Source organism: Colias croceus, chromosome 22, assembly GCF_905220415.1.
Source record: "Colias croceus chromosome 22, ilColCroc2.1".
In the NCBI taxonomy this organism is placed as follows: domain Eukaryota; kingdom Metazoa; phylum Arthropoda; class Insecta; order Lepidoptera; family Pieridae; genus Colias; species Colias croceus.
Window position 1 is genome coordinate 7,203,652 of NC_059558.1, and position 27,019 is coordinate 7,230,670.

Genomic DNA, 27,019 nt, shown 5'->3' on the forward strand with positions numbered 1-27,019 from the left:
TATTTAAAATGCACTTCAATAATAAATTAATGAATCGAATATGCACAACTTGGACACGTTTCAATATTTTTAAATTGAGTGGGTAGATAAAATATTATAATGTGTGATCCGAAATGATAAAGCGAGAAGCTCCGGTTGTCCTTCGCAACGTCTTTTATTTATTCATCTCAGATTGATTTATTAAAAAAAAAAGACGGGGAAGTTGCCGCGGTAAAGCTTTTGCATAGCATGCCTTCAAGCCACACCTCCGAGCCCGTCGGAGTGGGGAGCGTGAGGTTTTTTCGTTACGGAATTTCTCGATTCGGTCCCCGCGCTCAAGGCCCGCAATAGAAGCTATGCAATCTACCTATAATATAAAAATGAATCGCAAAATGTGTTGGTAAGCGCATAACTCGAGAACGGCTGAACCGATTTCGATAATTCTTTTTTTTTGTTATATTCCTTGAAGTACGAGGATGGTTCTTATGTAGAGAAAGCGTAAACATGTACCACGGGCGAAGCCGGGGCCGGGCGGACCGCTAGTAGCTTAATAAAAAAAGACGTATGGCACTCGGGGACTGCCGCGGTAAAGCTATTGCATAGCATGCCTTCAAGCCACACCTCCGTCATCCATGCCCCTCGGAGGGAGCGTGAGGTTTTTTTTCGTTACGGAATTTCTGGATTCGGTCCCCGCGCTCATGGCCCGCGATAGAAGCTATGCAATAGCTTAATAATATACTATTTATAGTTCGAGCGACAGTAGCTGCGCGATGTATCCAGTATCCGCTCTGTTCAAAGGCTATGTAACGCTTCAACGTTCGGCCTAGTCATTTAATCAATAGCAGATTCAACATGATGCGACCTAAGCAATGCGCAATGCAGGAAGTGCTAATAAGTTCCTACAATATTATTACGGTAAGGTGATCTAAATTTTACAGATCAAAGAAGAAGAAGAAGTACAAAAAAAAGTCGTTAATTACCAACGTACCTATGTAGGTAGTTTACCTGTTTTTTTTTTTCATGTTTTCCTCAGTATAGTTCAATGTTTTATTTAGATCATTGTTTTATCTTTATTACCTACCTATTCTCTTCCTTAGTTCCTACTTGTTTGACATTGGCTGCATACTTTTGTCGAATTCCTAAAAAAAATATGAGTTATCAAGATCATGCGGTAATTAAGGGGTAATTCGTTTCTGTGATCTGTGGGGTAATTAATTATGTTCTATGTGATTAGATAGTGTCTGCAATTTTCAAATTTTATGTTTTGCACATTTCAAATTATGAAGTTTCGCATCTTAATAATAATTTCTGGTGCGATGAACATTAAATTATTTGGGAGGTCAATTACCTCTATATTTTTATTTGGGTAAATTTTATCTGAAATACAGATTATGGTGAGTTATCGTGTCATCTTTTTTTTTTAATGAACGGATAATAATATTATTAAGTAAGTACATAATATTATGTTTATTGATGGAAAATGCATTGATATAATACCTAAGTGCTACCTATACATAGTAATTCAATGAGAAGATTTTTGTTCCTTACGATTTAATTAAAAATTATTATTTAAAAATTTTTTGATTACTGTTACTTACTGTTTACTGTTAGGTACCCATTTGTTTACAATTCGTCCTGTTTACCTATAGCCTATAGGTAACTACTTTATTTACAAATATAAAGCCAAAATGTTACCGTAAACAATTATTAATATTACCATTTATTTACCATTTAAACATGTAAATAGGATTATATCCACGTGTTGTGAATATTATTATAATGTAATGATTAAATTCAAAGTTGGATCACGTAGTTACAGGACGGAAATGTAGATGGAGCAATTTTTCCTTATGAATAATTAAGCGTGGAAATTTAATGGATTTTTGAGAATAAATTGAGTAGAACTTTCTATAATATATAGAACATGAACTTATGGTAAACAATTTTTGAATAGCAATTTTCTGTACCTAGAGATCAAAAGCTGAAATTAATTTAAATTAACGAAAGTACCTAAGTACCCACCTATTTATTCATTTTGATTAACGAGATATAAATTTCTTCTATTTTCGGTGTTTTGATAAGTTTTTCTCTTCCTGAAAAGAATAATTATAAAATAATTACAATTTAAATAAAAAGGGGTAAGCAAAAGACAATTTCATGACAAAATTCATACATACCTATACATTTTTAATTAATTGCCTCTTTCGTTATAGTCTGTGATAGAGCATGTAATTTTTCTGTCCAAATATTTTCCCCATTAGGCTAAATAATTCACTATCCGTATTTATTATTATGTATTCCTTAAGTATACGACCTATACGACTGAAATAGCTACAGTTATATAATATTTATTTATATTTTCCACAGATATGCAATCACGTACCAACAAATGTGTAATTCATACCGCGTTCTCATCAAGGATTATGGGAAATAATGTGCAGGATCGCGTTATGCAATAAGGTACAATCCATTATTATCTAATAATGGATGGTACCGTTCTAGAATGAAACCTTCTCTATGGAAACTACTTTTGGAACCGGTGGTAAGTAAATTCTGTGTATGAGCGCTTTTTAGAGTTTAAAATACCGAAATATTTTAAATAGTTACTAGCATTTGAACCACTATTAAAAAAAAATATGATATCTATGCATATTATTCAATAGTTGCTTTCTTTAAGATTGAAGTAATGTTACGTTTTCATAAATAACAGTGAAGTGTGAATACAAAGAACACTGTAATATGCTGGAAAATAAATATTACGTTGTTATAAACATAAAATTTGAAGGGTGTGTACTGTGTAATAAGTAGCGAGGTTTGTACGAAGACAAGTTATTTCTGAAGAAAAGTTTTTCCGTCTAACTGTTATTATATTTGCATACTGTTATATATGATTTACCCGCAATGCTCTGCTTTTATTGCTTTAGCGTGACAATATATAGCTTTCCTCGATAAATAGGCTATCTAACACTGATAAAATTTTTCAAATCGGACCTGTAGTTTAGTAGATAAGCGCGTTCAAGCAAACAAGCTCTTCAGCTTTATTATATTAGTAAATAGGATTTATTAGATAACATAACAAGATGTTAATAATTCCCACAGCAAGACATAATGGATTCGGGCTAAGCAAACGTGATTAAAATCTATTAATTTGATAACTCGTTAGCTTTAATGATAACGCTGGTTTATCTATATTTCCTTATGGCAAAGATGTAAGGGGAGATACGTTAAATGTTATAATTATGTTAATTATCAAATTACCTTATGTTTAAACATAATTAGTTTAACTCTCTGATCATCGGAATTAGGAATTGTTTAAGAGGAAATTTCTTACACATTATCCTGTATGCTTTCGTATAATATAATTAGGTAAATATCTAATATGATTTATCGGCGAGCAGGCATGATAGAAAAAAAGCCAACTCCAGTTGGCTGAGATACTACAGTACTTATAATATGTATATACTCATCGTAGAAAGATATGACTAATCGTGGAGACATTATCTGCAGGATCGATGACCTTTATATGCCCTCTAAGGCCAAGAAATGCTCCAATACTACCATCTTCCAATCTCGCCTATTACATGATTACCTACTAGTAAAACCTCGCACAAGGCATTGTCACATTAGGCCATTTTTATTAAATATTTATTTACATTTCAAATTATCATGAGCATAATTTAGCGAAGGACATTAAAATCCTCGGAATTCCGCTTCCGAGTCCACCAATTAACATGTTATATCATAGTATTGCTTCATGCCAATACGAATTATTATAAGTCGTGGAATAGTGACATTGGCCTTAAATAGAATTGATCAAAGTATTTTATAAAAACCTTGCATGTGATGCAATAATGTATCTGGTTTTAGAGGCGAGGAGATTTTTATTCGAAGGTTGTTCGAATCAGACTTTATGAATAGCCACTTGAGTATTAAATACTTGTTACATAATTGGACATCGCCGGACCTGTTTCATGTATATAATTATAACTGGTACATAGTGCACTGGAATCAATTATAAAACTAGATAATAATTGATATTATGTGTATTTATTATGGGAAATCTCATCTATTAATTCTAGATTTTTATAGTGAAAGAAGTCACAGAATCTTTGTTCTTTCACAATAAAATAATATCTATAAGGTATACTCTCTCGAGATATATAAGAATATATTTTCTTTTTTGTATGTAATTATTATATTGCAATAAATATTTATTATATGGGATTCTAGTAGAAACTTGGAAAAATCGTATAATGGTAACTATATATAATAACTAGCTGCGTCCCGTGGTTCACAAGCATAAATTAATTTTTCCTTTTATATAAAAAACGGTCTAGCCGTTACAAAGATTAGACAGAATAAATAGATAGAGAGACAAAAATGGTAAAAATACTATTTTGGTATATTATGTGTCGTGTATACATTTAGTTAAAAGGGGTTATTTAATATGATAAACACTCCAATTTATTATTGGTATAGATAACCTAAATTATGACCCGATTTAATTGCGTTGCTTTTCAATCGATTTTATATGTAGGTATCAGAATTAATAAATTTCACGTAAACATTTACTAACTAGTATACTATCTTAGCAATTTTAATGCAACCTCGAATTTTTATTGACACTAAAATTTCAAATTAAGTACGAAATTATAACTACTTACAAATTGCTTAAAAAATAATTAATAAACATTGAATATCATAATTATTTTGTTTATTTAATATCTTGCTTCACTCTAGCATAACGCAAACCTGCGCAGACGCATGCTCGTATCCTTGTCCTTAAACTTGCTACTTCATTTCGTAACTTCACTCGTATCTAACGTTGAAATATATTTTTAATAAAATCGATTGAAATATATTTTTGTATCTGTGCTGTTGTGTTCTGTGGTGCGGTTTGTGATTTGTGTTTTATATAGGTTTGTTATGTTTTATAATACATAGTTATAATGAATGTAGAGTGCATCGCACTTTCAAATAGTTAGATTGTGTATTTTATTTAATATTTATTATATATTTTATTTAATATGAAGTTAAATCAAAATAATAAAAGAATAATCTTAAATTGGAAATTCTTTTTCACGCAAAAGCGTTTAAAAATCTGCTTGATTAAATATTTGGGTTTCATTGATAAAACATCTATAAAATATAAAAAAGTTTCTTCGTTCGAATGACTCACACATTTCTTCCAAATATTATTTTTAACCGACCTCTTCCTTTTTCAAAAAAAGGAGGAGGTTCTCAATTCGGCCGGTATAATTTTTATTTAACAGTTAGGTAAAAAAAACTCTTATTTCTCTCATATTTATACGAAATAAGCTTTATTTTCTAACAGTAATTTATAATATAAATACCTACGTGAAAGAAGAAACATCCATCCATAGTTACAAACTTTCGCATTTATAATATTAGTAGGATATACCTATCGGTATTATAAGTAGATATATAATATATTTTAATGTTTTTGGTCATTAACCGACGCGACGGACATCCCCAAAATAACGGAAATTTTTGAAATTGAAGCGTTGTAGGTATTTTTTTGGTTTTTGAATTATCCTTATTGTGACTTGTTCATGTATGACCTTCCATTTTGTAATTTTTGCTTACTTACGTTTCAAAAACAGCGTTTTTTATTAACCTTAGCTGACCAGTTTTTCTGCCAGGACAGCCTTATTACTAATGGTTAAAAAAATTATCTATGTATTCTCATAAGATCTAACGAATATGAACAAAAATTTTCATCAGAAAGGTTACCTAGTTTCGGAGGGTTTTCATTACAAATTAGAATGACAAGACAATCTTATAATATAAAAATGAATCCCAAAATGTGTTGGTAAGCGCATAACTTGAGAACGGCTGAACCGATTTCGTTCATTCTTTTTTTATTATATTCCTTGAAGTACGAGGATGGTTCTTATGTAGAGAAAACGTAAATATGTACCACGGGCGAAGCCGGGGCGGACCGCTAGTTTTTTAATAAAATAAAATGAATACGCAAACTGAGTAATATATTCGAATAAAAAAAATTCAAGATATAAATAATGCAATTATTATCTAAGTTAATTAATAATTGAGTTTAATTAGTCAAAATATAAATAAATAAAATTCTTTATTTAAGAGTAACAAGGACCCTTTACATTACAACACTTAAGTAATACAAAAGAAGAGAACTGTGTTATTTTAATTGTAAATAAGTTCATAGAAAGGAAAGGTCTCTTTACAATACAATACATCCACCGAACGGAATTTATAAATAATAAAAAAGTTTAAATAATTTATTAACTTTCCGTATGCTTGTAACCTTTTCACTAGTAAATGGTTTAAGTGATCTTTATTAAATGGCACAAGAATAATAGTCTAAGATCCCACTGCAGGATTACTTCGTTAATAGTTTTTTATAATTAGAAGAATATATTATATCGACTAGATTTCCAGTCAAAATGTAAAACTCTATTTCAGAAAAATTAATTACGTATAGGAATAATAATATTCCTATTGACTTAAAAATATTGTACGTTTAGGTAATTATATGTGTTAATCTATGGATTTAGAATAAAATTTCCTATATAAATCAATAAAAATCGAATATTTACGTATATTACGATGACCCTCTCTGACGACCTTGCATCGTCTCATAATTTTGTATGTATTTTTTGAGGATTTTCCGATGTGTTTTTATTAATTATAATGCTATGCTAATGATAATCGAAACAAATATTTATATTAAGATCAGTAGTATAAAGTAAATAAAAGTAGGTAGGTAGGTAGGTAGTTACTGCAGTTTAGCCGTCTGTCTGCCAAGAGAGATATTTCCGCATAATATCCAATTATCCCTTTAAAATAAGAATTTTTGCATGTGCAATGCGAAAGTAACTTTGTCTCTTCATCATGCCTCAACCACTGAACCGACTTGGATGAAATTTGGTACAGAGATAGCTTGGGACCTGAGTAAGGATAAGGATAGGACATAGGATAGGTTTTATCCCGGAAATCCCACAGGCTAGTGTAGTGTATTTTTAACTTTATTTCTATTAGTGTACTACTAATACTTGTACTAATACTCGTATATTTTGTTATCGAATCCTACTTAATAAATTATAAATGCGAAAGTTTCTGAGGATGTGTAATGTGTGTGTGTGTGTGTTTGTTACTCTTTCACGCAAATACTACTGAACCGATTACAATGAAATTTAGCACACATATAGAGATAACTTGGATTAACACATAGGATAGGTTTTAGCCCGGTAATCCCGCGGTAACGGGAACTATGCGGATTTTTTTTGAAAACGCGGGTGAAGCCGCGGGTGAAGCCGCGGGCGGAAAGCTAGTAGATAATAATGCTCTTATATCATGATGCCACTGTTAATCCGAGCAAGGTCTCTGGTTTATCCTCCTTCCGTTTAAATCCAATTATATCTTATCCATAGTTTACTTTTATAGTCATATTATTATAATGAGGCAGCATTTTTGGTATGTTTGTATAAAACAAGCACCGAAAACCACATAATTCCAACCAATGCGAAAAACGGCGGAATTCAATTTATAACTTTAATGTTCTTCAATTTTTTAGTGAAGCGTCTAGTGTGTTCATAAAAAATGTTTAATACTTAGACATAACAAATATAACCTACTACAAAAGTCGTCAAATATATTAAACTACTTGACAATTTTTAGATAGGCTTTTTTTTTTTTTTTTGTATGGTGTTTCTCAATGTTAGCCAGAAGGGCTACTACATTTTAACGCGGACGCGGGGGTGAACTGAAGGTTCACCCTGGTAGCGACATGCACAAGGGCGTCCCCCCTTGACGGGGACCACGAACCTCGGCTTGAGCTGTCGCTTGAGTGGAGGAGGCCAGAAGGGCCCTAATCGGACGGGAAGATAGGCTTGTGGATAGGCTCTACTTTATGAAAAATTGATTATTAGCTACAAGAATTTTTAATATTACTATTTGTGACATTATAATATCTACATGAATACATTATTATCCATAAAAAGCATACCTACCTATCAATTCAAATAAGAACGAGGTCATTGTCTTCATAATAAAATATTTTTTATGAATCAAAAATTAACATACTGTGAAAGATATATCCAATAATTTTTATTTGTAACAACAACATGTGTAATATTAAGATGGATTGTATGTTTGTCATTTTATATTATTACTAGCTGCGCTCCGCGGTTTCACCCGCGTGGCTCCGCGCCTTTTGGTCTTAGCTTGATGAAATATATCCTATTAGCCTTCCTCGATAAATGGGCTATCTAACACCGAAATAATTTTTCAAATCGGACCAGACTTGAGATAAGCGTGTTCAAACAAACAAACAAACGAGTTTGTTCTTTTTTCAGCTTTATAATATTAGTTTAGATTAAAGACGGTAAATTTAATTATTTCTGTAGTAAACAATAAATAAAAAATCATTGTTCCTAGCAATCGAGTATTTGGGGGTGCAGTGGTTAATATTAGAAATCGATAAATATATAACACTAGCCGCTCCGCGCGGTTTCACCCCCGCGGCTCCTCTCCTGTTGGTCGTAGCGTGATGGTATGTAGCCTATAGCCTTCCTCGATAAATGAGCTATCTAACACCGAAATATTTTTTCAAATCGGACCAGTAGTTCCCGAGATTAGCGCGTTCAAACAAACAAACAAACTCTTCAGCTTTATAATATTAGTTTATGATAAGACAATACCATCACGTCAAGGCGACGATTTTGGAGTTTTGAAGAGAAAGAAGAAGAAGTTTCACTTCTGACACGTGTGCTCGTCACACACGCATTTTTTAATAACAATAATTAGTCGTTAGAAAAATAATTTACAACGAAAAATATGGGCCTTGAGCAAGATGAACAACCTTCGTGTATCAACATTTTTGTTGAAAATGTCAACAAATGGTATATTCTGGTTAATTGGCATTATTATCTTGCGATTTTATTACCAACGAACTTATTTATCCAGGCTTTTATAGGAGAATTTTTTTCGATGTATGTAAATTAAAAATAAATAAAACTATACCGTATACGGATACGAATTGAGCAGCTCTTTTCATAATTTTTGAAGTGAAACTTCTTTAGACGCATTGAGAGTAAAATTTCAAGGTCGCGTCATGGCAATAACCGTCACGCCATGGAGTAAGGCGACGATTTTGATATTTTTCTTGCTAAAGAAGTTTCACTTCGGAAACATGCGCTCTGCACACACGTTTTTTTAACTTATCAGTTCAATTATGAATAAAAAATGTTTGTTTTTTACTTTGTGATTAAGTTATAGGCCAAGATACTTTGCATGTTTACGGAATTAATTTTTGCGTTAATTTTTGGGTTAAGATCAATGTTGGTTGTTAAATCATTACTAAACTACTGTTCGTGAAGTTATTTGAATTTTTCGTTCATAAAAACATTGTAACAATGAAAAGCAAGGTTATTACCTAACTTCAGTATTAATGTGTACGCACTACGCAGTCAGAGTCAAATAAGTAGATACTATGTTTAGGAAGCAGCAAAATATATGAATTTATATTGTTCTTTGTGATTCTTCTTTCAATGTTTAAGGGGTAATTTGAGATAGGTATATACAAACTACAAAGGTTTGCTAGAACATTATAATTTATTATTATTTCATGTATGCAAGGTACCTAACAATGAAACGCAGCAGTATTTCATTGATTTCAAACAACAGGTACAATAAGAACAAACAAGAATTTTTGTGGTGAAACTTCTTTATCGGGGTTGGAAAAAAATTTTGTGTAGCTAACATTTTTTCGTTACGCGTGACATTTTTCCATTACGCGCCATCTTTTTCTTATTCCTACCACGCGTGATTCGATGTATATTTGTAAAGTTGCATATAGTAAATTATTATTTGAAAAATAGGGTCACGTTACGTTTTTTTTTTTTTTTTTTTTTTTTTTATAGCATTGGAAGGCAAACGAGCAGACGCAATGGCCGATGTTGATGGCAAAGTGCGTCGCCCATAGACGTCCATAACATACGTTATGGGTGTTGCCTACCATAGAGGGAAAGGGGATGGGATAAAAACGGTCTTAAGGAGAAAGGTGGAGCTAACCGTGAATTAGGTAGCGGTGTGCTTTTGGCCTTTAAGAAACACATATGCTTTTTTCTTAAAATAACTCAAGTCGTAATTCCTCGGAAAGACAGTCGATGGCAGATTATTCCAGATTTTACTAGTCCGTGGAAGAAAGCTACGGTTGAAACGCACCGTTGTGCTGCGCCAACCATCCAGGTGGTGAGGATGGTATAGGCTTTTGTGGCGAGCTGTGCGATGGTGGAATTGAGCGGCCGGAATAAGCTCAAACAGCTCTTCAGAACACTCCCCGTGATACAATCGGTAAAATATGGAAAGACACCCTAAGTCCCTTCTTAACGATAGAGGGTCAAGCTTTACGGTCAATCTGTGGTCGTTGATGATTCGAGCCGCTCGACGTTGGATGCGGTCAAGTGGAAGAAGTTGGCAGTTCGGGGCTCCAGCCCATAGATGAGAGCAATACTCCAAGTGGGGTCGCACCTGTGCTTTATATAGCAGCAGAAGGTGATTTGGCTCGAAGTACTGCCTCGATCTATTGAGCACACCCAACTTTTTAGAAGCCAGTTTTGCTTTTTCTTCCAAATGACCGCGAAATTGGACGTCTCTCGAAATATCAACGCCAAGGATTCCGATGTAGGGTGAAATACTTAGGGTAGTGCCCTGAAAGCGGGGTGCATTGCCAAAAGAAGACTTTTTTGCCGAGAACGCGCAGACCTGTGTCTTCTTGGGGTTGAATTCCACGAGGTTTAGTCTACCCCATTCTGAGACTTGTTCCAAGGAGGTCTCAATAGAAGAGACAAGGCTCGTTCGACACTCATCTATAGTCTCCTTGGAGGATTTTGCATGGCCGGAATAACTGGCATCTCCAGTGCTGTCATCCGCATAGCAATGTATGTTGCTGGTTTGCAACATATCATTGATATGCAGGAGGAACAGCGTTGGAGATAGCACGCAGCCTTGGGGCACGCCAGCATTTATCGGCAGAAGTGCGGAGCATGAACCGTCTACAGCGACCTTGATGCTCCTGCCACTGAGAAAGCTAGCGACCCAATCGCACAATCCCCCAGGTAGTCCGTAAGATGGAAGTTTGGAGATAAGTGCCTTGTGCCAAACCCGATCGAAGGCCTTGGCGATGTCCAAACTTATAGCCAACGCTTCCCCCTTACTCTCAACTGCTTCCGCCCATTTGTGGGTTAAATAGATGAGAAGGTCTCCAGCAGAACGACCGTGTCGAAAGCCATACTGGCGATCGTTTAGTAGCTGGTTTTCTTCTAAGTAACCCAGGAGCTGGCAGTTAATAATGCTTTCCATTATTTTGGAGAGTATGGAGGTTATGGCGATAGGTCTATAGTTTACCGGATCAGTGCTATCGCCTTTTTTTGGGATCGGGTGCACCAAGGCAGTCTTCCACGAATTCGGAAAGATACGCATTGAGTATGAAAGCCGAAACAGGCGCGTCAGAATCGAAGTCAGTTACGTGTGTACACTAGTACACGCACACATTTTTTAATACCAGTATAAGTATAAATATTCATTCATTTTAATTGAACTCATAAATGAAACAAAAATAAAACAATCGATAGCGAAACTAGTTCTGGAGCGTTGTCGCTCCAGAACTAGTTCTTCCACAAGACAAGCTTTGATACAGTAGTGAAAAGAGGAATAGTCTTAGATCATTATTACTACATAGTATAAAACAAAGTCGCTTTCTCTGTCCCTTAAATCTTTAAAACTACGCAACGGATTTTGATCCGTTTTTTTTAATAGATAGAGTGATTCAAGAGGAAGGTTTTAGTATATAATTTACTAGCGATTCGCCCCGGCTTCGCCCGTGGTACCTACATGTTTACGTTTTTTTTTCATAAAAACTATCCTATCTCTCAAGTTGGATCGAACTGCACATGGTGTGCGAATTTTATTATAATCGGTTAAGTGGTTTAGGAGTCCATTGAGGACAAACATTGTGACACGAGATTTATATATATTAAGATTAGGTTTTAGACAAAGCGGGCGAAGCCGCGCGCGGTAAGCTAGTAGTGTATAAACTTTAGTATTATTTTATCAACATTTTTGATGACTCATTGTATCTCATGATCTATGATTACTCGTGACCGGTACAATTCAGTCTTCACGAATCAAACAGTAAATATACCCTTGAATGTCATTATTATTTCAGAATTATATTTCCATAATTATTTATGTCGTTAGATGTATCATTTGATATTTTCAACTGAGTTCGATATCCGATATTTTATCTACAACGTTCTTCATTGACTTCTCTTTGCAATTTGCATCAATCAGAGCGTATGTTCCGAGCATACGTGTCGGAAGTGAAACTTCTTTCGCAAGATTCAAAGATACCAAAAACGTCGCCTCTCTATGATGTGACGGCATTGCCATGACGCGAACTTGAAATTTTACTCTAAACGCGTGCAAAGAAGCTTCACTTCAAAACATCAGTGATATAATACAAGTAGCCAGTAGGTATAGGACAGTATTAGGTATTTTTATTAATAATAATTAATCTGAAGTTATAAGTTTGTAAAGTAGTGATAAGTTTGTTTGAACGCGCTAACCTCAGGAACCAATGGTACGATTTGGAAAATTCTTTCAATGTTAGATAGCCCATTTATCGAGGCTACAGGCTATATTACATCACGCTAAAGCACTGCGGGTAAAACCGCGGGGCACAGCTACTAACAATATGTCTTTGACCAGCCGCCAGCGGGGTAGACAGCCTTAACCGTCATACAAGGCCTGTGCCCCTGCATTTAAAGGTCATTCATCCGATCATTAGGTGCTTTCGATTAGCTCAAAAACTGCTTTATCCATTAAAGAACAAACTTGTTTTTAATTATATAATAACTAGCTTTCCACCCGCGCCGCGGCATCGCCCGCGCTGTCAAAGAAAAACTCGCATAGTTCCCGTTCCCGTGGGATTTCCGGGATAAAACCTATCCTATGTCCTTTTTCGGGTATCAAAATATCTCTATACCAAATTTCATGCAAATTGGTTCAGTAGTTTAGGCGTGATTGAGTAACAGACAGACAGACAGACAGACAGAGTTACTTTCGCATTTATAATATTAGTATGGATTACCGAGTCTTATACGCTATACATATTTATTATCTCAATACAAAATGAGCGAAGCGGAAGAGGAGAGACTATGATTCGAGTATGATTTCTAACATTAGTTTGCTTTTTAATTCATACTAATATTATAAATGCGAAAGTAACTCTGTCTGTCTGTCTGTCTGTAACTCAATCACGCCCAAACTACTGAACCAATTTGCGTGAAATTTGGTGTAGAGATATTTTGATACCCGAGAAAGGACATAGGATATGTTTTATCCCGGAAATCCCACGGGAAAGGGAACTATGAGGGTTTTTCTTTGACTGCGCGGGCGAAGCTGCGGGTGGGAAGCTAGTTATAAATAAATAAATAAATCTGTATTTATTTAATCATTTCATAATGCTTAGTATAAAAATATCAGCTACATCGAATTTAATTCTGTCCCGTTCTCGAGAAAAATATAGTGTATTATAATTTGTTAAGTTCTAAATAACGTTGGTGAAACCACAGGCGGAAAGCTAGGCATATACTTGATTCTGGTTCAAAAGCAGTTTCAAATTAATAGGACTAAATTAACAGAACTGGAATATTAGTACTGGAATATACTAATATTTCAGGATCACATAATACGTACCCCTGACAGTCCAACCTTAAGGTATTTGTTGAGTATTGAGATTAATATAACCTAGAAACTTTCACAATTGCCCATAGTTTATAGATATTTGATTCAACATGTGGCTTGGATATTCAAGATCTTGAAGTATGCATGATCAAGTTTTAGCTCAAATTATGTCTAGCTAGACTGAAATTTACTGAAATAATTTAAAGAATTTTAGTCAAAACTGTTACTAGGCTTTTTTTGATTTTTTACTAACCTTTTGATAAACAAACACAAAAAGAAATATGCAATTTATTACAGAACTGTTTCCGATAGTTTAAAAATACTTACCCTAATCGAGGCAGGCCAGTGTTTGCATTATAAGTGTTGTAACTTTATATTATATGGATCTCAGATGAAGCTAGCAGCAGCTAAATAAAAAAAAGTAAATAAAAAAAAAAATAAAAAAAGATGATGTTCAAAAATCATAATATGGTGTTCTACAAGGTGTCACTTTAGGTCCAATACTCTTTCTATCTTCTAAAAACGACCTTTAAATATTTTCGGATGTAACACGTTTAAAATAAATACGTCTTTTATTAATTCTTATAAAATATGTGAAAATAATAACATTACAGAATGAATATTCAAATAGGAAACGGAAATTAAAAAAAAAATAACAATGTTATGACGTAATAGCCTAAGTATTAACAAAACTGTATTTGGTTGTAAACTATGTTATTTGCTCTTGAATATTACGTGTGAACATTATATTAATATGCTAAATATAAAATTGAATCGCTTTGGCAAGGTTATGTCTAAACGAGTCGAAATAAGTAGTCGTTCAATTTAAATTTCAGTTATGTTTATTATTTACTATTTATGTAGTGTTTTTTGTGAAGAAAGATGTTTGTAAGTGTATGTTAATATACTGTATTGAAAGTTTGTCTCAAGGAAGAAATTTTCAGAACTTATGGAGTGATTTTAGAAACTCTTGATTTAATAAAAAAAGAGATAGTGTGTCAGTGAGTGATATAAAACATTTTAATTTAACTCTAAAACTCAACCAAAGTTTTGTTTTGTAGAAAATTTGTAAATAAAAAGAAAACTGAGAAATGCATTTCAAAATTAAACGAGATTTATTGTACATGTTGTGTTTATTAATTATCGCGAAAAATCAAAGACAAGGATGACTATGCAGTGCTATTATTTTTGAACCTATTTTTATAAATTATCTCTTACTAGCTGCTCCGCGCGGTTTAACCCCCGTGGCTCCTCTCCTGTTGGTCGTAGCGTGATGAGATATATATATAGCCTATAGCCTTCCTCGATAAATGAGCTATCTAACACAGAAATAATTTTTCAAATCGGACCAGTAGTTCCCAAGGTTAGCGCGTTCAAACAAACAAACAAACAAACTCTTCAGCTTTATAATATTAGTATAGATTCGTCCAAAACTGACCAAATTATTTACATGATTCTTGATAAGATAAAAATACTAGTTCGTATACTTGAAAAACTAGGTTCAACAGATGCCTAGGTTTTATGTATTAATGTCAAGTGAAACGGCTGTTTGTAAAGTGCAATTAGACGTTTACGGTGAGATTACAAGTTTCAACAATGTACGTTAAAATTACTAGAGTTACCATGGGTTTTAATGTGTCAGATATTATAAATTTATGTATATTTTCCGTATTATTCAATTGTCTATTTTAGAGAATACCAAGAAAACATAGATAAACTTGAAATAAAAATATTATAATTTACTCGTCGCCGCTTTAAACTTTAAACTTGACCTGTTTTAGGCTCTTCACTTGGATGTCAATACAAACTATAAATATAAAATCATCTCTTCAGATATCTATTAGAAAAAATTATCATTGAAAATGTTACATTTATAACAATAAGAAAACAAAATGGAAACTAAAGAATAGCTAATAATAATAGGTATGTGGTCTGTGGTTTCTAAGATTATCAGATAAACGGATAAACAATGCATCATATGATATCCTAATAATGAAATTATTAATATTAAGAGCTTCTTTCTACAAATATATTATAAGCTTATTAATACATTTTTGGTGATTGTTAATGTTTACAATCTATAATATAAAAATGAATCCTAAAATGTAAGCGTATAACTATAAGGTAAGCGCATAACTTTAGAACAGCTGAACCGATTTCTTTAATTATTTTTTTATTATATTCCTTGAAGTACGAGGATGGTTCTTATGTAGAGAAAATGTGAATATGTACCACGGGCGAAGCCGGGGCGGACTGCTAGTAGTTTATAAATAAAACAAAATTTGTTTCCAAGGGAAGGATAGAAACTAATATTTCAAACGCGAAATATTTGGACACTCTAGTTTGAATTAGATTATTATATTAAATATATTATATTAAGCGTCCTTACTTTAATTTTTAAAGGTAAAAGATGAAGGTAATGTCACAATTAATTATCTATACATATAATAAAATCGTAGGAAAGTCAAAACTGTACATTGAATATTTTTTTAAAAGAATACCTGGGCCGTGATCTATAATCGATATAGAAGCCAAAAACATAGTTTTTAGAATTTTTGTCTGTTTGTCTGTTTGTCTGTTTGTCTGTTTGTCTGTATGTTTGTCCGAGCTAATCTCGAAAAGTACTGCATAGATTGACTTCAAATTTTGCATGAATATTACTAACAGGTCGGGTGAGGCTATAGGCTACATATTATCAAGCTATCATCTACGGGGGAGGAGCTGTGAACCTTTATTTTTCTTACGTATTCCGTGTATTACGACAGCGTACAATCTAAAGACTCATGTTTAAATGTTGGTTTCGAGTAAGCCATGCTATTATCTAGCTTTACAAAATAAAAACTATGTCATTTACGTAATTTGGGCAGAGAAACAGTTTAATGAATTTAGTAGTATAAAGACAAATTAGAAACAGCGCCATCTATTAAATGTTATAAAAATCAAATCAATTTACACGTTAACTATTGGAAATTAATAATCAAATGACGCATATATAAATGTTGTTTGACAATATCTAGATTGACACTATAAAAATTATGCCATTTAAGTAACTTGGGAAGAGAAACATAGCTTAAAGAATGTAAGTTGTATAATGTTAATTTTGTAACAGCGCCATCTATGAGATTTCGTAAAAATCAAATCAATTTACATGTTAACACTACTGAACACAATGTTAAAAATTAATAATTTAAATATAATTATGTTATTTATTTATTTAACTCTTTAACCCATATCTTCCGTTCCCTATAAGATATATTTCGTGTAAATAATAAACTACATTTTTTTTAAAGTGAGGGTACCTACTTAGATGTTTATTATTTTAAGTAAAAATAGACACCATTATCTACAGTTAATCTAATGATTGTGTTCCAAAGAGTATAATAATATATTGTTGTGTTCATTAGTTACAATTTTTAAAATCTTCGTGTTTTATAAATTTACTAGCTTACCACCCGCGGCTTCGTCCGCTTTGTCTAAAACCTAATAAATTATGTACTAAAACCTTCCTCTTGAATCAGTCTATCTATTAAAAAAACCGCATCAAAATCTGTTGCGAAGTTTTAAAGATTTAAGCATACAAAGGGACATAGGGACATAGGGACACAGAAAGCGACTTTTTTATACTATGTAGTGATATTTATAAAGCAATTGAATGCCATAAAACCAAAAATATCAAAATATGCAATCTTCGTGTTTTGTGAATTTTCACCATCATGCGTTCCCACAAAAGGTAAGTTGTTACTTACAGGTATTTATTGAAATGAAATGAAATGAATGATTCTTTTATTATTTTGAGGTGCATTGGGAACAGAAGTTTTTGATAAAATTTTATTTGTAAGTAGCTTTTTTTATAGATTTACAGTTAACTTTTGATTTTTTTATTCAATGCTAATAAAATTATATCGCCTTTGGAAGACGATTTCTGCTGATATTTTTACTACACCACTTGAAAATTGATGATTTGATGATAAAGACAGTAGCAGCGAGGATTAAGTGGAAATTAGTAATCATCCGCTTCGTCAATTTTTGACTGAAGTTAATGTCCAACGTCCAATGGTTCAATCATTGGAAGTATCTCGGAAAATTTTGTAGGATATTTTTCAGGAAGGAGAGGAGGGGCAGCCAACCACATATCAAACTACTACGTTTTAGTACCGAAAAAAATGTTATTGCCAAATGAAACGTAAATTTTGCACTCACAACTTTACAAGTAATGTTTTTATTTTGACTTTGCGGTTATCTGATTATAATATTTATCGTTATGGCTATCGACGTACCGACCGTACTGGGATCAGAGTAGGTAGATACATGATATACAGTTCATCATCCAGGATTGCTTAGAGCATTTTCACACTGAAAAAGATGTTTTCTTTGAATCGTAGTTGTAGTCGTAGTAAAGTTACTATGTAAACTAACGTAATTTAATACTACATATTCTATAATGGTGTGCTCAAACTGTTAATCTACATTTAATTTAGATTATTATTATTTTGATACTAAGTAATGTAGAATTTAAACCACATTCATGTTTTCTTCAGATTTTAAGATTTTCTTATCAGAGTGTTCAATTTTAATGTAGTTAAATTTTATAAGAGACAATAATTAAGAAAATTTTAAAATAAAGTGTCACGTATTTTTTTTAAACAACGAATGACGAAAAACGACCTAATCGCGGACGAAGTCGCGGGCAACAGCTAGTACATAATATATAAACGCAAAAGTGTGTTAACGTTTAATTTTATGAGATACTAGATGTGCCCCGCGGTTTCACCCGAATTGCTCTGCTCTTGTTGGTCTTAGCGTGATGATATTATTATATAGCATAAAGCTTTCTTCGATAAATGGGCTATCTAACACCGAAAGAATTTTCCAAATTGGACCCGTAGTTCCCGCGATGAGCGCAACAGACAAACAGACAAACAATCTCTTCAGCTTTATAATATTAGTATAGATTTGTAACATTTAAATTTTCATAAAAAAGTAGGTATTTATCATCGTCAGTGAAAACTCTATCTTTCTTTAATGAATCTTGGTTATAACTAATGAATTAGTTTGCTATAAAAATAAACATGAAAAATATAAATATACATCGGCGGGAAGTTTAGATGCTTAGCTGTCAAAAGAATCAATGTCATTAAGGTCATTACTTACATACTCATTAATTTTGAAAACTATGCAAAAAACAGAATGCGTGTCGCGGGTGCGCGCTTCCGCATATTTATCAGTCTATTGCTTATTTTTTTCATACATAATTTGTCATATTTGGTGGTTATTATTGTAACATAATGACAGCCATTGCTGGTTCATTTTCTCGATTTCTGGACTATTACCTTACGCAACATTTACCTGTAAAAAAAACATAACTCATGCTGCCCATCGTGAAGAGCCCATATCTTTCCTAAATTTCAGGGCATGACAAAACAATAATGCCCAGACGCAAATTTCCATTGGAAAAACTAAACTATTTTTTTTTTTCTCTCCTATAATATCCAGATGCCCCGTGTTAAGAAAGTAACCGTTCTGCGTCGTAACTTTGGTGGTGTAGACATAGAGCGACTTTGTGATGATGCCCGCAATATTAATTGGTTGTCTGTCATAAATGCTGAATCGATTGATGACAAGGTGCAAGGCTTTAATTTCCTAATAACTCAGCTATATGATAGGCATGCACCACTAAGACCAGTTAAATTAAAGCACGCGCCTTCACCTTGGTTAACTCCCGAAATCAGACTTTTGATGAAGAAGAAGAATCGCGCTAAAGCTAAATTCAGATCCTGCAAATCTGATGCAAATCGTGAAAAATACAAGAATATTCGAAATCACTGCAACACTATGTGTAGAGATGCACAACGACGCCATATCTATGATTCGGTCGAAAACGGCGACCCCCAACATATCTGGAAATTTCTCAAATCATTAGGAGTTGGGAAAAATAACACTCATCAGCTTCCACCCGACCTTAACCTTAATAATCTTAACAGTTTCTTTTGTTCATATAACTCTATCCCTAATTTCAATAACCAAATAAGTATAAATCATATTTCTAGCCTTCCAACTCCTAACTATCCCCCGTTTACTTTCACTCAATTCGCCGTAGCTGATGTTAAAAAGATTATCTTGTCTATATCTTCGAAGGCCGTTGGCACCGACTCCATTTGCCGTAATATGATCATTCCTATCCTTGATATCATTGTTCCGATCATTACTCACATCCTGAATTTTTCAATTTCATCCCACAGCTTCCCTACCATTTGGAAAGATGCTCATGTTATCCCTTTACCTAAAAAGATTAATCCGTCATCCTTCAATGAGTATCGTCCCATTTCCATCCTACCTTTCCTGTCCAAAGTACTGGAACGCTTAGCTCATAAGCAGTTAAGCCAGTTCTTGTACGGTAACAATATCCTTAGCCCATACCAATCCGGTTTCCGTCCTGGTCATAGCACGGTAACTGCCTTAGTCAAAGTCGCCGACGATATTCGCTTAAGTATGGACAAGCAGCAACTCACTGTATTAACTTTATTGGACTTCAGTCATGCTTTTAACTCTGTTGACTTTGAAATCCTGCTGAGTCTGCTCAAGTCTATTAATATCTCTCCTACGGCAATTGATTGGTTTCATAGTTACCTGACTGGTCGTCGGCAGCGTGTTATGTATGATGATAAATTTTCATCGTGGTGTAATATCGTTGCTGGAGTACCTCAGGGTGGCGTGTTGTCCCCACTTCTCTTTGCCATTTTTATAAATTCCTTGACTCCTCATATAACGTCTCTCTACCATATGTATGCAGATGATCTTCAAATTTACACCCATTCAGATGCAGGGTCTCTACCGGAGGCTATAAGAGTGACAAATGCTGATTTAGCCTCAATAAGTAATTGGAGTACACTTTTTGGCCTACAGATCAACCCTAATAAAAGCCAGGTTATTATAATTGGAAGCCCGCATCATCGCTCAAAAATTAGCTGGTCCGATTTACCCCCCGTACAATTGGATGGAATTGTCATACCTTATAGTTCAAATGTAAAAAATCTTGGCATAACTTTTGATGAGGTTCTTTCTTGGGTGCCACATGTTAAAACTGTTAGCAAAAGAGTGTTCGGAGCTGCAAGCTCTTTAAAGCGGTTAAGTCACTTCTTGCCTATACCCACTAAGGTTATGCTTGCTCAATCCCTTCTCCTTCCCCTATTAGACTACGCGGACTCTTGTTACACGAACCTGAGCGAAGACCAACTCAATAGACTTGAGCGATTGCAAAATTTCTGCATCAGGTTTATATTTGGCCTTCGCAAATTTGATCATGTGTCTGAGTTTCGCAAGAAACTCAAGTGGTTACCAATCCGATTGCGTCGGAATGCTCACACTCTCCACCTCCTCTATTCCATTCTTTTTAATCCACATACTCCTAGCTACTTGAAATCCAATTTCCATTACCTTGCTTCCGAGTCCTATACCCTACGATCCTCTAATAACTTTCTTCTTCGTTTCCCTGTGCATGGCACTAAATTATACGGTACATCGTTTACGGTGTCAGCAATCCGTTTATGGAATGCCCTTCCGGAAACGATTCGACGCGCCCAGACGTTACGATCGTTTAAAAAGATGCTGAAAGACTACTATCTATCTATATAAGTACTGTCTATGTATAGTATGTTTGTTGTTTATGTATATAATATATTTAAAATGTATCTATGTACATATATGAATATTTATTTAGTATGTTTAATGTTTATGTATATATGTATTGTATTTATGTAAACATAGTGTTTTGTGTATTATGCTTTATTTTATTTAAATATAGTTTTATTTTATTTTTTATTTTTGTTGTCAAATGCAAAATTACTAATTGGTACCTAAAGTTTTGATTTGTCCTTTGCCTGAAGGTTGCCTGGCAGAGATGGCTTTGAGCCATAAGGCCGCCATTTGTACATTTTGAATGGTTTTGTTGTATTTTTATTTTATAAGACTTTTGTAAGTACAATAAAGAGTAAATAAATAAATAAATAAATAAATAGTTTGGAAAATCCAAAAGTGCACGCCTCATAATCTCATCCTTTACAATAAAATTGATTATTTATAAAGAGTACGTGACTATAAATATAAAAATGAAATAAAATAAAACATTTGGAAAAGTAAAGAAAGCGGTACCGTAATAATTGAGCTATTTTTCTTGTGGCCCCACCTAGATGTGAAACTGCGCAGGTTTAAGGGACTGACTACCAACTTATTTTTTTAAACCTTGGCTTATAGTATAAAGAATCGAGTTTATAATGGTGAATTTTGAGTACACTATAAAAAAAAAAAAGTCGATATTTTTTTTGTTTATTTAATAACAATTAAACCACATCGAATCAGACCCTGAAAAATGAAAGGGTTCTATTCCTGAGCATACTCAAGCGTAAGAGAAAAAAAAAGACTCGATTAGTAAAGTATTTCGGTCGCTATCGTGTTAACAAGAAAAAGGATCCGCACATACAGACACACGGACGTCCAAGACAGAACTTTTTTAAACTGTTTCTTAACTAGTTTAAATAACAAAAATGACATCAAAAATATCATGAACGTTAAAAATAGTGTTTTTTCTTAATATGTGTGTGTATGTATTATCTTACAAGTGCAATGTATGATACATAAAGACATTTTAAGTTTGAAAAATCGGATTGGTAACGCCAATATAATTAAAATAGTAAATGTAGATATTGAATGTTTATTATTCTGTGGTGTATTCCTTCATCCTTCCCTACATACGAGCACAACCAATCATCGCGCGCTATTTAGCGCTCGTCACGTGACCTACCTATGTCACGAACGACAGCCAGTAGTTCTCTCCGATCTTTAGCGAGGATCGGGACTCACCGCCGGAGAGCTTCCACGAGGCTCTCTAGATCATCAGGCATTGTGCTTTTGTAACACCACCGGGGTATCCCGTGCCCCGGCCCTTGGTCGCGCTCACCGCCGCGTGTGTGTTTGTGTGGAGTGTTGGACTGGACCCGTTCTTGCCCGCCGCGAGCTGGAGGACCCTGACCGCGTGGCAGCGGCGCGTGTGTTCTGGACGCTACTCCCTCCGACGAGGTATGTGCCGTGTGTTCCCGTCTTTCCCCTCTTTGCTAACACCACGTTGATCTAAATACAGTCCACTTTATATCGAGAATACATTTAAGTATAAATTTATATTGGCGCGACCATTGAGTGGTACCTTCGATCCGGATAGTAACCATTGATTGGTCCATTACGAACCGGATAAAACCTGATGATTCCACCGCCCTTATTAGGATACTCATTGTGTAGGCCCTAATAAGCGTATTAGTAGTATCTTCAATGCGAAATACTATTTAAAATACCGCGTAGAACGACAATGCGTCTTCTACTATTCATATAAAATATATTTTAAACCCGCCCTTATTAGGATACTCATCGTAGGCCCTAATAAGTGATATAATAGTACATTCATTGTGAAATAACTATAACCGCATAGATCGACATTGCGTCGTCTATTATTTTCCGCTTAAAATATATTTTATTCCGCCCGTGACATTAAGTTACGCGTATATTATTATTAAAATAGTTAATTAAAACTATATTCATATCGTTTATCCGCAGTTATAACGCTAAAATCATTATAAATCGAACATATTACATCATATTTATCTACGGTCTACCCGCACTCGAAATTTATCGAGTACCTACCTACATTCCGCGATCCGCTGTTATAATCCGACCATATTGTAATTGCATAGTGCATACTCGGTTCTTATTACGCTTGCGTCACTGACCTACTTTATTTGGTCGTATTACTTGTTATTGTAACTTTTACTGTAACATTCTCAGTTTGAATATATACTTTTGTTATTAAAAATGCCGCCTAAGAAAATGACTAAGTTACCTGATAGTGACGCTTCGGATGTTAATGATTCGGAAGATATAAATGATTCGCAGTTATCCATGTTATTAGCTAAACGCGAAGTTATATTCGAAATGGTGCAACAAATGTATGATTTGTCTTTAAACGTTCATAACAACGCCTCGCTTATGGAAAGTTTCCTTGACGAGTGCGCGCAGATAGAATCACTACGTGAAAGATTTGAAAAATGTTTAGACGAATACAATACTCGCTTATTATCGTTAACACCTACCGCGAAACCTGATTATAAAAGTCTCGTTGCATTCGAGTCTTTATATAGCAGAGTTATAAGAATTAAATCTCAATATTCGCAACCAAGTCCGTCACACGGAGATATTAATAATTTGCATAAAAATAGGCCTAAATTACCGCCTATCGAATTAGTACCATTTTCGGGTGATATTCGCTCATTTCCGCTGTTTCTTTCGAATTTTGAATCAATTGTTCATAACAATCCTGGCCTTACAGATGCCGAGCGTTTATATTATTTACTAGGTAAATTAACGGGGAAGGCCACAACTGTTATAGCTGGTATAACCCCCTCCGCTGAAAATTATAATTTAATATTACAAACTTTAAAAGATAAATATGATGATAAACGTATGTTAGTATCCGCGTATTTAAATCAAATGTTTGATTTTAAACCTTTACATTGTGCGTCCGCAACAAACTTTGATTTATTTACAGATAACTTTATTAGCGCAGTGCGCGCCTTACAAAATATAAAGTTAGATAATATTACAGATTTAATGATTGTTCATATCGCGTTGAAGAAGTTAGACTCAGACACTGTTCGCGCTTTCGAGACTGAGTTTGGTAGTGAAATGCCTACTTTTGATAACTTAGTTCAATTTATTCAAACTCGTGCGAAGGTATTAGAACGCATTCATCCTTCCACAAATTCGGGAATAAATAAACCGCCTCGAAAGAATAATAATTATAACCGCAGTTCAAATAATACTTCTTCCGCACCGCCTAAGACGTATCAGTCTTACGTAACAACAGCTGATTCCGCTTATAGTTGTCTTTGTAAAAATATTACGCATCAACATTTATATAAATGTTCGAGTTTTCATAAAATGAGTCCGCAGGAACGTATGAAATACGTAAAGGATAGAAACGCGTGTATAAATTGTCTCAGTATAAAACATCGAGTTTCTAGTTGTTCGTCGTATTCTAATTGTCGCGTTTGTAAATTAAAACATCATACAATGTTACATTTGAAACGCGAATCTTCCATACCCGCGCCTGCGTCTCATCCCCCGCCGCGCAGCACACCGCCGTTGCCTGCGCCGTCGCCGCCGTCGGGCGAGTGTGTCCGCTCTGACGTAGCGCTATTTACCGCTAGCTATACAGCTGATACTGATAACGCATTTCTATGCAACCCGCCCGCGAATAAACAACATACTATTTTATTATCAACCGCTGAAGTCGTAGCTTATAATTGTAAAGGCGAACGGCTTATTATTCGCGCGCTTTTAGATTCCGCTTCGCAAAGTCACTTCATTACAAATGAATGTTGTGAACGTTTAGGTATTAAACCGCAGAAAACCGAACGTACTATTATTAAGGGGTTCGGTGGTTCAGAAAAAATTATAAATAGTAATTCCGTAAATATAAAATTTTATTCGCGCCTTGACAACAACATATCTTTTAATATTTCACCGCTAGTTGTTGATCATGTTACGGATTTATTACCTACCGCTGTTATAGACACTTCTGTCTTATCGCATATTTCGCATTTACCGCTCGCAGATGAGAGTTTTGGTACGCCAAATAAAATCGATTTATTAATCGGTGCTTCTCTGTTCCCTCATCTGCTTCTCCCCGACGTAGTTCATGCATCTCGTGACTCGTCGGCGCCCGCTGCATTGCGCACGGTGTTAGGCTATGTAATAATGGGTTCAGTACCCACCATACCTAACATACATAAACCGCCCTTGACGTGTTGTCACGTTCAAGAGACCGCCGCTATTGACTCATTAGTCAGGCGTTTCTGGGAGCTCGAGGAGCTTCCTACCGCACCGCCCGTTCAACATCCCGATGATGTTGAATGTGAAGAATATTATAAATTAACTACAACCCGCGACCCCGTGAGTGGCAGATATATTGTTTCGCTTCCATTTAAGGATGATTTCTACACTCTCGGTGACTCATTTAATATTGCCCGCAAACGTTTCATGTGCCTTGAAAGAAAGCTACAGGCTTCACCTAAATTAAGGTTGGCATATGATGACGTCATAAAAGATTATCTAACGAAGAATTATATTTCACCCGCGCCTCCGTATGATCCGCGTGACCCTACACCTATTTATATTATACCGCATCACGCTGTTCTGCGCGAGGATAAATCGTCGACTAAGCTGCGCATGGTTTTAGATGCTAGCATGCCAACTTCTGGAAGCCAGCGTTCATTGAATGACCTTCTGCATGTTGGGCCGAATTTACAAGGCAATTTGTTTACAATAATTTTAGGTTTTCGTCTCCACGCGATTGCCATGACCGCCGATTGCCGCCAACAATTTCTGCAGATATTCGTGCGTGAGTTTGATCGTCGTTTTCAATGTTTTTTATATCGTTTCAGCCCGCAGGATCCGCTGCTTCTTTATCAATTTAATCGAGTTTGCTTCGGCATCAAGTCTAGTCCTTATCATGCATTGCGCACGGTAAGACAGCTCGTAGAAGATGACGGCGCGAAATATCCGCTCGCGAGTAGCATTGCGTCTTCCTCGTTGTATATGGATGATATCGCCTTCTCTATTCCCACGGAGTGTGAAGCAGTTTCCGCGTCGCAGCAGCTCATCGATTTGTTTAAGGGAGCTCAGTGGGATCTAGTTAAATGGAATAGTAATAGTAAAAATGTGTTAGATAATCTTCCCGCTTCGCACAAACTTTTACCCTCCGCGGTAGAGTTTGATAAGACCGTGCAACATAAATTACTTGGTCTGCATTGGTCTACTGTTGATGATTGTTTTTATTTTAAAATTACCGCACCCGCCGATGTGATGTGCACTGAGCGCTCCATCTTGTCAACTACCGCCCGTCTGTGGGACATGATGGGCTTCGTTGCTCCCACAGTCGCGTATAACATCCCATCAGATAACTACTACCATGTTTCTGGTATTGAAAATCCCGCTGACGTTCTTTCGCGTGGCATTACGCCACAAAATCTCGTCTCGCACCCTCTGTGGTTCCAAGGACCCCAGTGGGCTCGTTCGGACCCGTCTGATTGGCCTCTTAGGAGTCTCGATGGTGAGTCTATTGTAGACCTTCCCGAACGAAAATTATTAGCGCACACTGTGTGCCCGCCTATAAAGCATTGCGCTTTATACGATGCCGCCCTTCGCGTCTCGTCGCGTCGTGTATTTTATATTAATAGGTTCCTTATATTATTAC

General features: G+C 34.9%; 1 protein-coding gene across 4 annotated transcripts in view; it reads left to right on the forward strand.

Annotated features, from left to right (window-relative positions):
• The first annotated feature begins 1,272 nt into the window (after positions 1–1,272).
• LOC123702013 (phospholipase A1-like) overlaps positions 1,273–27,019 on the forward strand; it is a 46,536-nt gene continuing 20,789 nt past the window's right edge. The window contains exons 1-2 of one of the 4 annotated variants that reach the window (XM_045649656.1): positions 1,273–1,373; positions 2,347–2,521. In XM_045649656.1, coding sequence (XP_045505612.1) covers positions 2,497–2,521 — 25 coding nt within the window. In that variant the 5' untranslated portion in view covers positions 1,273–1,373; positions 2,347–2,496. Of the gene's footprint in view, positions 1,374–2,346; positions 2,522–4,749; positions 4,899–15,619; positions 15,646–27,019 lie in introns of those variants that run through there. The other 3 variants (XM_045649654.1, XM_045649657.1, XM_045649658.1) reach the window with 3 other exon arrangements.